The sequence below is a fragment of the Rhinatrema bivittatum genome, chromosome 8 (assembly GCF_901001135.1).
Source record: "Rhinatrema bivittatum chromosome 8, aRhiBiv1.1, whole genome shotgun sequence".
In the NCBI taxonomy this organism is placed as follows: Eukaryota; Metazoa; Chordata; class Amphibia; order Gymnophiona; family Rhinatrematidae; genus Rhinatrema; species Rhinatrema bivittatum.
The window spans coordinates 12,772,483-12,791,277 of NC_042622.1; the positions used below are offsets into that span (position 1 = coordinate 12,772,483).

At 42.5% G+C, this 18,795-nt stretch overlaps 1 protein-coding gene across 1 annotated transcript in view; it reads right to left on the reverse strand.

Annotated features, from left to right (window-relative positions):
- SLCO4A1 (solute carrier organic anion transporter family member 4A1) overlaps positions 1-18,795 on the reverse strand; it is a 127,429-nt gene that overhangs the window by 63,146 nt on the left and 45,488 nt on the right. Inside the window, 1 exon segment of the mRNA XM_029612402.1 lies at positions 12,758-12,879. Within this exon segment, the coding sequence (XP_029468262.1) occupies positions 12,758-12,879 (122 nt within the window).

The window sequence follows — 18,795 nt, forward strand, 5'->3', positions numbered from 1 at the left end:
AATCATCCTGGGGACACAGGTATGGCGGTTGTTACTCCCATATCCCTTTCCCCAATTGCTCTTCTTGTATTTTTGTCTCTCTATGTAGGTTTTCTTTGCTGGGAGATATCAGCCACTGAGCCTAACATTAAACATGCACTATAAAATGCACCTGCTCAAGTATGAAAGGCAAATATGTGCATATACTTTTTTAGTTTAAAGGCATTTTGATATATACGCTTAGGAAAGTCTGCCTATAACATTGCTTTGCAGCTACAGTTTTACTCAATCTCACTTCTACTTTTTCCAAGCTATGCTCATTCATATGAACTATGATTTCTAGCAAACATATTTTAGGCTCAAACAGGTCTAGAGCTTAGCTTGCAGCAACTTATTCACAGGGTCAGTAACTTTAAAACCAGCAGGCAGGCACCCGTATGTGTATGCAAGCGAACATAAGAAGGAAGTTTAAATCATGCGTGCAAGTATGCACGTATGATTTAAAATACGCCTACTCCACCTAAGTGTGCCCCTAATTTTAAGCGGTTATAATTCACGCATCTCCCTTAGGACTTCGTCAGCTTTAACATGTGCAGGTAACTGGTTTTAAAACCTGCTCGCATGAAGACCATTCCCAATTTTACCCATTAGCCCACCAGTTTGCCCAGTCCATTTCGAGGTCATCCGGACCTCATCCAGTCGTTTTAAACCTAAAAAGAAATGTCTGCAGACTTACACCTCATCAAGAGGAGAAGTAAATATACGCGGTTAATAAGCCACTGCGCACTGTGGCCATCAGATTTAAAATACGGATTTATGCGCATAAATGTTGGACCCATCCCAGAATGCACCTGACATGCTCCAACTCCGCTTTTTTTTTTGTTTCTCCACTTGTGCATGTGTATATACACGAGTAATTTGCAGCTTTAAAATACACTTGCACATATGGACCTTTTAACATGAGCTACGCTTTTAAAAAAGTCACCCCAAAGAGCTTTATTCACTTAAGTTTATACACTTTGCCTAGCCCTCAATTATGAGCAACCCTGCTGATCAAGGAGAACTATTACCTTTATAAACACCATGTGAAAACTATGAGGTATCATTCTCCACGACAACCATACAAGAGTTGCGTGCACTGATAGGTACAATACTGAGTAACTTAGCACAGGAAGGAAAAGAGAACAAGGAAACACATAGCAATCCAATTTGGCAAGGAACATAAGCATGAGCCCCTCTTGTCATGGCTCAATTGGCGCAACCTCGGGGGCAAAGCCCTAAGGTCTACGCAGACAGCGGGCTAATGAGACTTGGCACGGACCAGGCTATGACAAGGTCCAAGGGGCTGGGACTATGGTCAGATCCAAGGAACAGGCTAAGGCTGGACACCAGACAAGGCTGAAGGGCCAGCCAAGGTGGAAGCTGAAGACAAGCTTGGATGAAGGCTGAAGCTGAAGACAGGCTTGGAGCAAAGCAAGGGACCTGTTGCTAAGGCAGTTCTGTGTTGCATGGCCAGAGTTTAAATACACAGCCACCACAGGGCCTTCATAGCACGGTGTGTGCCACATGCACACACTTGGGACCAGGGCAGAAGTGGAGGCGTTTCCCTGCCACATGGAGCGGCAGGGCATGGCTGGAGGCATTTGGGTGAGTGCAGCCACTCAAAGGGCTATCCCGAGAATGGTAAACATAACAGAACTCCTTCCTCTGATGACCCTTCCCCAGCCTCTTATCTTCAGCTTCTGGGAAACATTGAAGGTACCTCTTTATCATCATGGAACTCGGGGGTTTCAACATGATTTCCAGGGAGTCTTTAGTTTCAAAGTTGAACTGAGGAAGCATCCGCTGATTGGTCCTGTACTACTGACAAGGACCCTTCAGCAGGGGAAAGATATAACTTATAGGTTCTGATATCATTGTGTTGGATGAGGATAGCCGCTGCTGTCTTGGCAGTGGCTTCTACCTCCATGATGGCAGACTTCAGAGCTTTTGAGTGGTCAGCAGGATTGCAAGGTGCTAGGGCTCCTGGTAAAAGCTGGAACAGGGTGTATACTGGAGAAGTAGATATGGAACTTCAAGCAAGATGCTCCAGAGCAGAGTGCCCTGAGATAAGGATGAAACAGCACAATGCTCCTGACAGGATGGACCCCAGTGGATGATCTATAAGGTGCTCCAGTCAATGGCTGATTGGTGGAGACTGAGCCAGGGTAATCCAAGTACAAGAGGCCTGGATACTTTAGACAGCACTTAGAACTTAAGGCTTTCTTGATGATAGGCATGGTGGTTGTAGTAAAGCGGCCAGGTAAGAGTTCTCCGTAAACGAAAGAGATAACACAAGGGGTGGTTAAACTGGTGGTACAACACCTACACTGGCGAAGTAATTCCTGAATAAAGTTGCCCCAGGCTCCAGAATCTACTAAGGCTTCAGTCTGAACTGAGTATTTTCCGAAGGTGAAACACACCAGTATCATTAACTGTGGGAAAGAAACAGGATCGTGAAAAACTGCTCTCCCAACTAGACTTCTCCTTACGGAGGTCTCCAGTTTCATGGGTCTGTGGCTAACAAAATGCCCCTGTGCTGTGCAGTAGAGGCAAAGATTATGCTGCCTTTGCATCTGTTTTTCATCTACGGAGAGTTGTGTACTGCCCAATTGCATGGGCTCTTTGATGGCAATATCCCTCGTTGGCTCTGGGGTGGCATCCAGGGGGTTCAATAGTTTAGGAGCCATAGAAATAGTCCAATGGGAGGCCTTCTTCTCTCGTACTTGTTCCTAAAATTTCAAATTTATTTGTATAGCCATGGCGATAATTGCTTCTAGGGATGGAGAGAGATCCTGAGTTGCTAATTCGTCCTTTATTCTTCTGGATTAATCCTTGCCAAAAAATGGCAGTTTGGCTAACTTCAGCCCAACCGAACTCAAAAGCCAAGGTACTAAATTCCACTGTGCACTTGCCAACTGAGCAAGTGCCTTGCTGAATACGAAATTCTGTGGCAGCAGACAAGACATGCCCATGTCCAAGATCAGGCAAAACTGTTGTGTGAAGTTAGCCAAGTTCCTGAGAAACACGTCATCTTGGTCCCACAAGGGAGATGACAAGGCAAGAGCGGGACCATCCAGCAGGGAAAGAATATAGATGATCTTGATACAGTCTGAACCCCCCCCCCCCAAAAAAAAAACAAAAAACGAGCTGGCTATAGCTCAAAATGCATCTTGCAAACATTGTGGAATCCTCTGCATCCCTTAGGTTCACCACTATACCTCAGAGATGGTGGGAGTTGTAACATGGACTTCGTGGTCTGAATATTTATTTTATTTATTTACCGATATTCAGCAAATGCCATCACGTCGGTTTACATACAACAATTTGAGAAACAAAAAGAGGATACAATGTAACAAAATATAACAAATGAGGGAACAAAATGGGATAGGAATTCTAAGATATATATATATATCACATATGTTAGAAATAGGAATGTGATCAATGACTGAAGGTGGGTTGAAACGAGGGAAGGTTATAGAATGTAGTGAAGGTCAAATTAACGGGAAGGGGTAGGATAATGGGAAGTAAGGAGAGGATATGAATGAAAGATGGGTGATTGATCTTAATATGTTATTAATTCTTTTTTGAATAGCCAAGTTTTTATTTTCTTTTTGAAAGTTTCAGTCATTTGTTCAAGTCTTATTTCCGTGGGTAGAGTGTTCCATAATGCTGGTCCTGCGATGGAAAAAGCACGGTCCCTTGTAAATTGATGGTGTATCATTCTTGGTGAAGAGGTTAAGAGAAGACCAGTATTTGTTGAACATGGGTTTCTAATTGAGTCTTTAAAAAGAAGCGTGTCTTTCATCCATTCTGTTTTGTTACTATAAAGAGCTTTGTGGATCAGAGTTAGGACTTTATATGTTATTCTGTGAAAAATTGGCAACCAATGTAGTTGTTTAAGAATCTGAGTGATGTGTTCAGATCTTTTGCAGTTGGAAAGGGATCTAGCTGCTGCATTCTGCAGAAGTTGCAAAGGTCTTATAGTTGAAATTGGAAGACCTAGAAGAATTGCATTGCAGTAATCTAATTTTGAGAATATTAAGGCTTGCAAAGTTGTTCTATAGTCTTCAAAGTGTAGAAGTGGTTTAATTCTTTTTAACATTTGTAGTTTAAAGAATCCTTCTTTTATTGTATTATTAATGTGTTTCTTTAGGTTTATTTCATTATCAATTGTGACTCCCAAATCTTTTGTTGTAAGGATAAATTCTTTATCTGTAGAGTAGCTGACGAGTTGGGGATCAAGTAGAGGTGAATTTTTATTAAATAAATATAGAATTTCAGTCTTGTTGTTAAGGGAGAGAGCCATTTTTGTTAAGAGAAGTTGAATTGATTTAAGGTGGGTGTTCCAAGTGCTTATTGTATTGTCCAAGTTGTCATTGATTGGGAGTAGAATTTGGACTTCATCAGCATAGATGAAGTAAATTAACTTGAGGTTTGTAAGGAGTTTACATAGAGGTAAAAGGTAGATGTTAAAAAGTCTTGATGATAATGAAGATCCCTGTGGTACACCATGTGGGAGAAATATCTGTCTAGATTCTGTGTTATTTGCTCTGACAACATATGATCTATTAGGTAAGTAGGATGTAAACCAGTTGACAGTGTTATCGCAGAGATCAATTTCTCTTAATCTGTTAAGAAGGATGAGGTGATTGACTGTATCAAAGGCTGCAGATATATCTAGTAATATGAGGATACATTTTTGGCCATCATCGAAACCTTTGAGAATTGTGTCAGTGAGAAATAATAGAAGTGTTTCAGTACTGAAGGTACTTCTAAATCCATGCTGGGCAGGGAAAAGTATATTATTTTTTTCTAGATGGTCTGAGAGTTGTTGATTAACAATTTTCTCTAATGTTTTAGCTATAAAAGGGAGGTTGGAAATAGGTCTATAGTTTGCAATGTTGGATTGATCAAGTTGAGGTTTTTTTGAGAGTTGGTTTAATAACTGCACATTTTAATTTATCAGGAAAAATACCTTCTTTGAGGGAAATATTTACTATGTCAGCAATTGGCCTAGCAATAATATTAGAAACTAATTTGAGTATTTTTACTGGAAGAGCATCAATAGGGTGTGATGCTGGATTCATTTTTTGTATAATATTTTGCACTTCAGTGGATGATGTATTTTCAAATTGTGACCATCTGGTATTAGAAATATTTGGGATGTTTAGAGTCTGATCCTTTATAGGTTGGATTTTTGTGATAATATTTAGGATTTTGTCTCTAAAGAAGTTGGCGAAGTCATCGCAGTTGATCAATTTGTTATTTGTATTTGTAAGAGTACTTTCATGCTGGGTAAGGTCTTTGATATAAGCAAAAAGTTCTCTAGGGTTAAACTGATAGTTATGTATTTTTTCAGCATAGAAATCTTTTTTGGCTTTGTTAATGTCCATTTTATAAATGTAAAGAATGGTTTTATATTTGTCCTTTAATTGGTCTGTAGGATTTTTCCTCCATTTTTTTTTTCAGTTGATCTTAGTATATTTTTGATGTTTCGGAGTTTTTGGGTGTACCAAGGAGTTTTGTATTTTGGATTAATTTGAATTGCTTTCTGAATGAATAGACATTTATTATTGGCAATTTCAGATGTAATGGAAAGCCAGGAGTTTACAGCGGAGTTGATATTAGACTTATTTAATAGTTTTAAGCTGTTGGGTAGTACTTGAATTAAATCATCACTAGCACAGAGTTTTGGAATTTAATGTGTTTGATTTGATTGTGTCGTTCAATATGGATAGGGTTAAGGTGAATTTTAGCTTCAATGAGTTTTTGGTCTGACCAAGGAACATACGTTGCTGTGGGTGGTTCATAGAGATCAATTTTGTTATTTATAAAGATTAGATCTAGAGTGTGTCCAGCATTTTGAGTCGGGGATTTAATTATTTGTTTGAAGCCAATGGCTGTCAGGGTATCTAGTAAAAGTTGACATGAAATTGAAAGGGGAGTTTTATCAACATGTAAATTAAAATCTCCTAAAATGATAGCTGGGGTGTTCATGTTGATGTTGTTTGTTATGGCTTCAATAAGTGGTGAAGGGTTGTGCTCTAGGAGACGTGGACGGGCATATAAAAGAATAATTTGTAGCTGATTAGATTTGTTGAGGGCAATTTCAAGAGGAGAGTGTATATTAATATAATGGAATTTGAATTTAAATTTTTTAGGGCTAAAAATAAAAGACCACCTCCTTTCTTTTTTTTCTGGGCACTGAGTGTGTATCATAGAGTGTTTTTTGTAGTTGCTCAATTAGAGCAATGTCTGAATCTTTTAACCAAGATTCTGTGATACAACATATTTCTGGGCGGTTGTCGATAAGAAGGTCATGGAGGATGGGAATCTTTTTTAGAATGGATTGTGCATTGAATAGAATGATTGTTATGAGGGTAAATGCTGTTGAGTGAAAGTTAGAAAGAATGGGGATGGTGAGGAGGGTATCTGTTTTTTGAATAGGTATTATTTGTTTGAACGTGCGATTAATAAAATGGGTATATTTTTGAGTGATTCCATAGCATGTATTGATGTGAAATAATTGTTAGTTTGGTGGTTGCAAAATGGGTATGATTTTATAGATATGCGCAAAAGGGCGCGCCAAGGGGCATGCCCATTTGGTTGCGCTCTTTTTGGTGTGCGACGCCTGGAGATCCTGTGCAGATTTAAATGTCACTTGGCGCCCTTTGTGTTGCGTTTGGGCCTGCTCTTCGCCCTCGCTCCACCCTCTCTACCTCCTTGGCAACTCCCTCCGGGTCTGATGGATGGCTTGCTGTGGCAGCGTCTCCATGCCACTTCTCCCCGGCGTCCCCGGACCGGCTCGATGCTGCGGATCTGCCATGTTCCTGATGACGTAGAGCGCGCGCGCTCCGATGTATGTACCAGCAAGGGCGCGAACCTTAGGGGCATTCCCCTGTATTGACGTCATCCGCTTCCAACATAAAAGGTCTTCACTTACGCTTACAACTGGAGTTAGCATGGATGGACGGACTAGGACAAGGACTACGAATTGAACTCAGTCTAGGAATACTGATTCGTCCAAGCTACTCTGCCTCCTCGGACTTACCAGGGGTACCCGCTCCTTGGCAGCCTCGCTCTCTTTTCTTTATTTCAGATTGCAGATAGGAACCGGTACTCGCTCCTCAAGGGCCCATGTTCCTGAAGACTCTGAAGATTCTCTACTGCCTAGAAGCTATTACAGATACAGACAATCGTGAGTTGCTACCACTCTCTCAGAGCTTTCTCTGGAACCAGGTACTCACTCCTCAAGTGCCTAACTCTTTCCAGCTACTGAGCCTTCTTAAGATTCTATGTGAGATTGTCATCTACTACTGGCTATGTATACAGCATACCCTGTCTACTCACTACCTATAGTCTCTCTACAGCTCAGCAACCCTGGGATCGCAGTTCCAGTATCTGAGGGACTTCAGCCCTGCCGGGCATACCAGCTCACTACTGCCACATCTGGTGGTTCTACTAACCTGTTTAATAAAAGAACTATCTGTGTCTGTCTCCATACTCAAGCCTAGCCGGTGGTCCCTCTCAGGATATCCTCCCGGGGGTGCTGTCATCTGCCATCGGCCCAAGGATTCACCTATTTACTTCAGTGTGCTCCCTCCTCCCACTTCAGGAGCTGAGCACAACAAAGTGCTAGCTCTCATCTGATGTCTCCGCCCATCAGAAATCAGAACCATAACAGATTACAACTCAGCACGGAGATTATAATAGAGTGCCAACTCCTCCCCTCTGGAGGAGCAAACCCATAACAGATTGCTAACTTCTCCCCTCTGGGGGAGCAAATCCATAACACTTTGTGATGCTGCTGTGGGCATGTCTTCGCGCCGCTTATGGAAGTGCAATGGAAATTGCCTAGGCTTAGCTCCAAAGTAAAAAGTGGCACGATTAAAGCCCGATGGCAAACTCAACAGGCATCCTCACTGGGGCTAATAGCAGCTCGATTGCCTGTCAGTTGGATACGCGCGACGCCTGGAGATCCTGTGCGGATTTAAATGTCACTTGGCACCCTTTGTATAGGTAGCAGTGCACAATGACCCAGAGCTGGTACTGGGGCTGGACTTGGAAACTGGGTTTGCAGCATATCAAAACATCAAGACAAGGTTTGTAGCAAATTGTTTACTTGCTCAAATTGATGCTGGGCCTGTTGCAGGAACCTATTCAGTAGGCCATTTAATTTGGTCTTTTGTTCCTGCATCTGTGTGGCCAGATCGGCTAGGCCCATCGTGGATAAGTAATTCCTCAACATTATGCTTGCATTCTACCCACCACCTACTTATCCAAGTAGTACTGAATATTGGCCTCTATATTTCAGATCTAGCTTCCTGGCTACTGATGGACAGGGTGTTGGATTCTCCCACATTCTCATCTGTATATCCCCTAGGATCAAAAAACTGAGATTGCTGCATACCTGGATGGAGTTTTCAGACTCCAGAGAAGTCCAAAGACCTTGGTGTGGAGTCCTTGTCCTTTCGGATGTTAATGCTCATCGCCTTATCCAAGAATTTGTAGTATGAGAGGTCTTCCGATGGTGAAGAATGTTCTGGCGGATCAGGTAGGGGGTCTGAGGGAATTCATGTAGACCCTTCCTCAGAACCAAGGGATGAAGGGACACTAACCTACAACTCCAACGATGAAGGCAACTGGGGTGGGGACTTCTGTCATCTCAGATGACATCCTCCAGACAGTGGTGTCCTGAGTACCCTCCTCAGACTGGCTAGATTCCTCTGCAGAGACGGATGGTTGGGGGCTAGATACCTCACTTGGGACCTGATGAGAGCTCCCAAGGCATGGAAGCAAGAGGGACTCTCCCTTGAGGGAACACATCCGTCTCTCTGAACAGGAGAAGTTAAAGAATGCCCTCCTTGCCACTTGCTGCCAGTAAGCCTTTACCAATTCGGTTACCAGGAGACTGGAAAAAGAAATCAGATTCTGAGACCACTGTTGCGACAGTCGCTGCCCGACGTCTCCACTACGCCCACCTTACCTCTTTGGCGACTCCCTCTTTGCCTGTTGGAAGTTTGGCTGCGGCGGCATCTTCGTGCCGCTCCCATCCAGCGTCCCCGAACTGGCTAGACGCTGCACTCAGCCATGTTTCCCAGCAGCCTAAGGGCACGCGCACAGCCCCGACTTAAGTACCAGCAATGGCGCAAACCTCAGGGGCATCCCCCTGAGGTGACGTCATCCGCACCAGATATTTAAGGTCTCTAAAAACGCTAACTATTCGAGTTAGCAAGGAGTTAGCTAAGGTTATGCTCCTAGCTTCTCTGCCTCCTCAGACTTACCAGGGGTACTCACTCCTCGGGAGCCTCGCTTCTCTTTTGCTTTTCAGATCGCAGTCTGGAATCGGTACTCGCTCCTCGAGGGCCCACGTTCCCAGACTTGCCACTGAATACCTCTTCGGCCAGGAAGTCATCATGCCTACAACACCAGTGAGTTACCATCTCTCTCTCAGAGCTTTCCCTGGAACCAGGTACTCGCTCCTCGAGGGCCTAATCCATTCCAGCTCCTGAGCTGCTTCTAAGAGACTATTGTGTGAGTGTTGCCATCAAGGTTCTGCTCCTGAACTCTGCATACCCTGCCTACTCACTATATTCAGTTTCTCTACAGCTCAGTATCCAGGATAGCTGTTCCAGTATCTGAGGGACGAAAATGAGGAGATGCCGAAATTCCTTAAAAATGTTTATTAAAAAACACTTAATCCACAATTGCCCGACTCAAGGCCTGAGTTTCGCCCAACAAAGGGCTGCTTCAGGGGCTCATTTCAAATGACAATCAGAAGAGTGACATGTTTTCCATTGTCTTGTTGATGTACTTATTCCATATTGATCCGTAAAACTAGCTCTAGGGCTCAAACAATTGTGCGCTTGAGATTTTGTCTTTCAGATGGGCTCCGAGGCTCATAACGGTATGATGTGTGTGTATCAGCAGCAGGAAATCAGGGACTTCCCGACTTTGAAAACATTGCCAATACATGATGTGTATTTTGTACCCAATTTGACTGTAATCACAGCGCTCCTACAGTCAGGCTGATACTGGTTTAAATAACCAGCAAGTTCAGCTCTCAGTTTTTGAAAAAAAGGCGAAACATGGTGTATGTTTCAAAATCAAGTTGACAGCATTGACAATGTTTTCAAAGTGCTTTTTAATAAACATTTAAGGACTTTCGGCATCTCCTTGTTTTCTTTCCTCACGGCTTTATTTGACCGACTTCCTTTTTGTTTTTTGGGCCAGTATCTGAGGGACTACAGCCCAGTCGGGCACTTCCAGCTCACTACTGCCACCTCCGGTGGTTCAGTATACTGTCTAATAAAAGAACTAGTGTGTGTTTGTCTCCTAACTCTGAGCCTGACCGCTGGTCCCTCTTGGGATCTTCCCCCAGGGGTGTGGTTATCTGCCACTGGCCCAAGGATCCACCCACAACTACCATGAACACTAACAACCAGTAACAGTTTATCCTCTTGAGAAGCTCCTAATGGACTCCAGGAAAAAGCCCCCTCCTGGGTCAACTGACTGGTGAATGCATGGAGACCAGAGGCAGCATGAAGTATATTGGATATGTTGCTGGAGAAGATTGGATGAGATAAGGACATTGAGATGGATAATGAATCATCCTCAAACCCCTCAATGGTTCTTCCTTATTCAAATCCATCAAGTGCACTGATGGGACTGGGGAACAGTGCTCTGATTGCACTGGAGTGCAGGGAGTTGATGGATCTGAGGCTGAATAGAATGGTGCATCAAAGACACTGAAAGCTTGTGTTTCGACAGCGCTGGGGCATAGTGCATCAATGGTGCCAGGTGCATCAATGGAACTGATCCCAGCCTCAACTTCAGCAGCACCTCTGTGCCACCGGCTCTGACGCATAGTGCTTCTTTTTCTTATGTGTTGATGAGCCCCATAGAGCCTGCGAAGGGCTCAAAGTCTCTTATTTGCTGCATTTTTGCTCCCTGCTTGTCTCTAATAGAGCAATGGATCCAGTAACTGGTGCCACAGAAGGGAAAGCTTTGCTTCTGGAGCTCCTGCTCAGCTTGGTACAGAAGGAGTTTGAGAAGGCCCCGCTCCGAGGAGGAACAACTTTTTATCGACCTGCAAAGTTCTCCATGTTTTGGGATCTTAGAGACATATGGCCACCGTCATTGCAGTTAGCTGTGTCATGAGTAGGCCCCTGACATTTGTAACAATATCATAGCCTTCAATGATGGACATCTTTTGACCACACATGCAATCACTAAAGCCACTGAAGGTGGCCTTCTTGGATCTGGCATTCCTTACACCTTTTTTTTTTTTAAACTAACCTTTTTGGTAGAACTGAAAAGTGCTGTTGAGGGGCTGTCAAGGCAGTGAGGCAACTCGAAGCAAATTAAAGATGAAAAGACAGGATAAAGTACCAAACGGATTAGAGAAAGTGAGAGAGGGTACATGCACGCACAGAGGGGCAGATTTTCAAAGGGTTACGCACGCAACCCCCAAAAAGCTGCCCCTGTGTGCGGCGGCGCGCGCAAGCCCCGGGACGCGCATATGTCCCGGGGCTTCGAAAAAGGGGCGTTCCGTGGGCGGGACCAAGGCCTCCAGAACAGCCGCCGTGCACAAATTACGCCTGCCTCTACCGATAAAGGTAAGGAGGGAGTTTTAGATAGGACTGGGGGTGGGGGGTGGGTGGGTGGAAAGTTTCCTCGGAGGCCGCTTCGATTTCGGAGCGGCCTCGGAGGGAATGGAGGAAGGTTGCGCGGCTCAGCGCGTGCAAGTTGCACAATTGTGTACTCCCTTGCGCGCGTTGACCCTGGATTTTATGACATGCGCGCTGCAGCATGCGCATGTTATAAAATCGGGCATAGATTTGTTTGCGCTGGGTTGCGCGAATAAATCTACGCCCGCGCGCAGGTTTAAAGATCTGCCCCAGAATCTTTGACAAAAGAAGACTGAAGGGTTAGAAGGGAACGCGCGTGTATGGGAACGCCAGCATATGCTCAGTAGAGAAAAAGCTCTAAGAGCCAGGCAAGAAGAGTCTCTTTGGCGCCATCAGATTACGTCATTCAGATGTCATGGCTACTTCGGCCCTGCTTGTCGTTTGGAAGACACCCAACCCAACCAGTGTGGTCCAACTAAATTATCCAGATAACTTGAGTAGTCATAAAGTTAGCCAACAAGCTTATCTGACTAACTTCTAGATAGCTTAGTATTTGTGCTTTTCAATTTCTAATACAAGTTAGCTAAATAAGTTTATCCAATTAACTTAGCTGGACTACCCACAGCTAATTACTTCACCCCCAGTCAAAAATACATTGTTAATGCAATAAAAAGTTGTCATATATAACTTGTGTGTTGACCTTTATTTCTATGGATCATTTAAAAAAACAAAATTATAAAATAGTTTTGCTATTTTCATATTGAATTTCAAGGAAGCATTGAGCAGCTTGTGCACAAGAGCTTATTAAAAAACAAAGAATAAGAAAGGTAAAGTGATGAATACATTGCCTTCCTCATAATGTACAGTTATTTGCATATGTAAATATGTAACCTCTCGAGTTATTGTTACTTCTCTAGATCAATTTTCAGGCTCCCCCTAGAGCCTCCTGCCCTTGAGTTTCCACTGTTGTCCCTCTCCCACCCCTGTTCATTGTATTTTCCACCTGCTGTTGAGATGTAAACCGATATGATGTGCATTCTAATGTCAGTATAGAAAAGCTGTTAAATAAATAAAAATAAATAAATACAGTTATAATAATAATGTACCTGGTAGTATTTTAGGATAACCCAAGATGGGAACAGAGACAAGAATTGCAGCAAATCCGGCTCCCAGGAACCCAATCCACCAGGCTCCAACCCAAAGCGGGTTTTCAGGCGTGAGATCAGTGCTGTGGAAAACAAACAAAAAAGATTTATCTACAAATGGGCAGACCAAGTGGACTAATAATCTTCTGTGTTGCATTGGCTGTTCAAGTTTACATAACAGCTATGCAAGAACATATGAATATAAGGAGGGGGGATATCAAGAGGTCTTTAAGATCATGAGAGGTCTTGAACGAGTAGATGTGACTCGGTTATTTACACTTTCGAATAATAAAGGACTAGGGGGCATTCCATGAAGTTAGCAAGTAGCACATTTAAGACTAATCGGAGAAAATTCTTTTTCACTCAACGCACAATAAATCTCTGGAATTTGTTGCCAGAGGATGTGGTTAGTGCAGTTAGTGTAGCTGGGTTCAAAAAAGGTTTGGATAAGTTCTTGGAAGAGAAGTCCATTAACTGCTATTAATCAAGTTTACTTAGGGAATAGTCACTGCTATTAATTGCATCAGTAGCATGGGATCTTCTAGGTGTTTGGGTAATTGCCAGGTTCTTGTGGCCTGGTTTGGCCTCTGTTGGAAACAGGATGCTGGGCTTGATGGACCCTTGGTCTGACCCAGCATGGCAATTTCTTATGTTCTTATGTTCTTATACTGGGTCAGACCAAGTTCCATCAAGCCCAGCATCCTGTTTCTGACAGTGGCCAGTCTGAGTCACAAGTACCTGGCTAATCCCATAAACCAGATCTACTTCTTACTACTCACTCCCAGGGATAACAATGGCTTTTCCTAGTCTACTGGATAAAGATATACCAGAACTAGAAAAGATAAAGAGAAGGGTGATCAAAATGATAAAGAGGATGGAACGGTTTCAATATGAGGAAAGACTAAAGAAGTTAGAGCTTCTCAGCTTGGAGAAGACATGGCTAAGGGGAGATATGATGGTGGTCTATAAAAAGACAAGGGGATGCTCCATGAAATTACTAAGTAGCACATTTTAAACAAATCAGAGAAAATATTCATTCACTCAATACACAATTAAGCTCTGGAATTCATTGCTGGAGGATGTGGTAAAGGCAGTTTGCATAGCTGGGTTAAAAAAAAAAAAGGTTTGGACAAGTTCCTGGAGGAAAAATTCATAAACCATTAATAACCAGACAGATTTAGGGAAAGCTACTGTGGGGATAGGGAAATACGTATGGTACCTGAATGTAATCTGCTTTGATGTATGCTTTGAAGTGCCAAAAAGCGGAACATAAAAATCTAAATAAATAAATACTATTTGGGATCCTGCTACGTACTCGTGACCTGGATTGGCCACTGTTGGAAACAAGAAACTGCCATTCTGGGTCAGTCAAGGGTCCATTAAGCCCAATATCCTATGTTATGGTCTTAATGTTTTATTTCCTCCAGGAATTTGTCCAAACCTTTTTAAACCCTGCTATAATAGTTGTCTTGACCACATCCTCTGACAACAGATTCCACAGCTTGTGTGTTGAGTAAAACATTACTTTATATAATTTATTTTAAATCTGATGGTTGTTAGTTTTAATGCATGTCCCCTTATTGTAGAATTATTTGAAAGGGTAAATAATTATCTTTATTTACCTACTCCTTCCCATCCTTGATTTCATAAACTTCTATCATATCTCCTCTCAGCTGTCTCTTTTCCAACCTGAAGAGCCCTAACCTAACTCATCACCTGGGAGTTGTCCCATCCCCGTTATCATTTTTGTTACCCTTCTTAGCACCTTTTCTATTTCCAGGGGATGAGCAGAACTGCACACAACACTCAAGATGTGGCATGATAATCTACATTTTATTCTCCATTTCTTTTCAGATCATTTCTAACATTCTTCTATTTGTTTTTTTGACCGTCACTGGGCATTGAGCTCAGGATTTCACTGTATTGTCCTCAAGGATATTAAGAGATCATATTCAGTAGGCTGGTTAGCAGACATGTCAGCCGGATAACTTGTCCCATATCTTCACTAAATTATCTGGCTACAGGTAGCTGAATAACAAAAATACCTAACTGGCTATGATTGAATAAAGCCGTTTAGGATTTTTAGTTAGCTGGCCTTGTGTGGCCAGATAACTTGCTACTTATCCAGATATCTTCAAACCATATCTGGGCAAGAGGCACTGGCAGAATGTTAAAAGAAAGAAAGAAAAGAGCTTGCAGCCCTATTCTCTCCCTCCCCCAAACCCCTCCAACGTTATTTAAACCTTGGGGTACGAAGGTTGGGTCCACCCCACACCACCCCTTCTCCATGGTCAAAAATCATGAAAATCATTCTCTTCCCACAGAACCAATAGGCCCGACCACACCCTACGAGTCCCAGTCCAGAACCCTGAGCACCCCAAGAATAACCTCTCTCTATTTGGAAAGCTATTTAGTCCTACTCTCTGTTTCCTATCTTTTAACAAGTTACCAATCCTCAATAGGACACTGAGTCCCATCCCACAATTTTTTTAATTTCCTGAGGTGACTCTCATGAGGGAATTTGTCAAATGCCTTCTAAAACTCCAAACACGCTATGGAGCTAATTTTCAAATACGTGCGTGAATGGACTTTTGAAAACTGCTACTTTTACATGTGTAACTCCTTTGAAAATTTCCTCCATAGGGCTGAATTTAAGTGTGAAAATGGACTTTTGAAAATTGCTACACTGTATGCTACTTTGAAAATCCACTCCTGTATCAACTGGTTCACCTTTATCCACATGTTTATTTACACCTTCGAAAAATCTAATAGATTGGTAAGGCAAGACTTCCCTTTGCTAAAACCATGTAACCTCTTCCCAATTAAGCAACGTCTATCTATATAGCCAATAATTATTTTTTAACTTTTTATTTAGAACGTTCACAAAATTTATCAGAAGAATTTTCCTGTCAAAGGAAAAAAAAACAGCAATCAATCCAATGACAAAGAGAAAGAAAATAAAAGCTAAGTAAAACTAACAATTACTTACATAGACCACAATAAAAAAGAGGGAGACCAGAAAATCTAAGGTGAATTCAAGGACAAAACAATAAACAAACCTCTTCTTGGAAGACTTTAAATCCCCAAAATACAGAGCAGGATCAGACCCACAACCCACCCACATTTCAAGATCCAGAAAGCCCAACAACCCTAGGAGATCTAGGATCAAAAAATGTTCTCCAACGTTCCTCGGTAGCTCAACAGAAATCAGGAAATATCTTAACTTTGTATCCCATAAACAAAACCTGTGCGCAGCAAAAAAGCTATCGGCAAACCAAGTCACGATCCTGCCTAGAGGTAAATGTCACTAAAAGAGTGGCCCTATGTGATTCATCTACCACCATAGATTCCAAAATGGCTGACATACCCATCTTAACGGAAGAAATCTTCTGTAAGATGGTACCTGACCAGCCACTTCAGCCTCTGTCCTCCTATTATCAGGAAGTTTAAAAGCCTTCCTGATACAGGGCTTAGCTCCTTGTGAGATACCAAAGTTATCGCACATAGAGGATTTGAATAGTTCTGCTGGAGTAATCATGGAAACCACTGGAACATTTAGAACTTATATTTAACATCTTGATAGAATTTTCTAAATTTTCAGTTCTATGGTGGATCACAAGCTTATCTTGAAAAAGCATTAATTGAACATCAGATAATGTCTCAGTCTTTTGATTCAAATTTGTAATCTGCTGAGAGTGGGCTAAAACAGAGATTTCTTGGGTTGGCATCCTACTATTCATATTATTAACGGAAAGAGTCAAAGAGGACAAGGTAGCTCCATCGAGGATAGATAATCCAGATACTATCTAAGATGATGGGGGAGAGCTTGGTGTAAAGGCCTTCTAACCGGAGCCTCCGCAGACAAACCTGGGCACTGAATGGAAAGAAACTCGGGCACTGGAGAAACTGTTCTTACCAGAGAACTCAGGCCCCACGCTACCCCTCCCTCAAGGCTGCATTCTGTGTCTCCCTCATGCTTCTGGCTGCGGACTCCATCCGTCAGAGTCTGGCAACGATGTTCCTTCAGTCATCAAGGCCCCCATTGCGCTGGCTTTCCAAACCGTGACTGGTGGAAACCTTAGCAAGGACTGATGACAACCATCGCTAAAACCTCTGGGGAAGGAAGGGATCTTGTCGTTTGGACTCATGAGAGTCTTCCTCCCAAATGTCTCTGGTTGCTATTCTGCTCCTTTAGACACAGCAAGGACAAGGCCTTCTCTTGATGACAAAGGGGATGAGAGAAAGAACTCTGGAATCACAGCTTGATGCATCGGGGATGGCTGAGGGATAGTAGAGGGAACAATCTGCAACTTCCCCTTACGCTTCACACATTGTCAGACCAGAAAAGAAAAGAGGTAAAACATCTATACAATACAGAGCTCCTCACAATGCCATCTTGGCCTGTATAGCCAGTAATTTTGTTTTTAAGAATAGGTTCTACCATTTTGCCCCTCACTGACATCAGGTCTCACTGGTCTATAATTTCCTACATGCAACCCTTTTTAAAAATGGTGTTATAATATCGGTCACCTTTCAGTCAACAAGAACTGTGGCTGTTTTAAAAATGGTAGGTTACAGATTACTAGGAGTAGGTCTGGAATTTCATGTTTGAGTACTTTCAAGATTTTAGGGTGGATACCATATGGGCCTGGTGATTTGTCACACATAAGTTTGACAATTTGATCCACTGCACCTTCCATTACTACAGAGATTGCTTAGATGCTCAGAATCATCACCATCCAAGAATGTTTTGATGTGGATATCAGCCCTAACATCTTCATCAGTAAAGACCAAGACAAAAAGATTAATTCAGTTTTCCTGCCATTTCGTACCTCTTTTACACCTTGGTCATCTAGTAATCCAAGGGACTCCCTTAAGGGATTTTTGCTTTGTTATTAGTTTTTGCCTCCATGGCAAGCTTCTTCACAAATTCTTTCTGGCCTGATTCACTAAGTCCTAGATTCATCAAAATGCTATAATAAAGCAGAATTTGGCACTTCAGCATCCGTGATAAAAAAATGGGCATGGTTAGGCAAATTTCTGATCTACCACACTGTGTACATAAGTTGCACAACTCGCAAAAATGTATCCCATTGCATGACAAAGTATCGTGCTGTGCAACACATTAGCGCGTCATATGTCATTTTACATATTTTTTCCTTGTTTATATATACCAGCGTCCTGCAGCTTCCTCTCTGAGGGTGTGTCAGGCATAGGGAAGAGAGGAGGTGAGTTCTCAGCTGATTGGAGGATAGCAGAGGTTCTTTGCAATTCTAAGTGAGCTGTCCTGTTTAGTATTCTCATTTGTTTACCTTTATCTTTGTCTCTTATCTTTATCTATGTGTGTAAGTTTTAAAGATGAATTTTAAAAGCCCTGTGTGCAACCAAAGCCGGGAGATATGTGCATGTCTCAGGCCAGAGCGTGCGGCGCAGATTTTAAGAAGCACCAAGTATGTGCACAAACCAAAAAGCTCAAAAGGGGCGTGGTCTGGGCAGAGCATGGGTGAAACATGGACGTTCTGGGAAGGTCACTTGAAATTGAGCATAATTATTTATGTGCACAACTGCGCTCATAACTTTACTTCTGCTATGGCAGTCATGTACGTTTTAAAAGAAAAAAAATCAGGGCTAGTCAGCTGGGTTTGAAGGGTCAGGGCTATTAGAGTAAAAGGGAGGAAGGTTAATTAGGGTGGTTAGGAAGCAGAGTGCCTTTATCTGGGCGAACTGGGAACGGACTGGGGAAAATGGTAGTTGTGTTGGCATGCATACTGAATAAAATCCCCCCACTTATGTGGGTCAGCCAGCATTTGCATGCACAAGTACATGTCTGTACAAAATTTCGTACACATGAATGTGCATAGGGCTGTTTTTATAATCGTTCGCACATATACATGTGTATGCTATTGTAAGTTATTTGAAGGTGAAAGTAAGTGTAACAGAAGGAGTGAGTTGTGGAAAAAAGGCTAAAGATAAGAGTTATTTAATTAAACAAGTTGTAG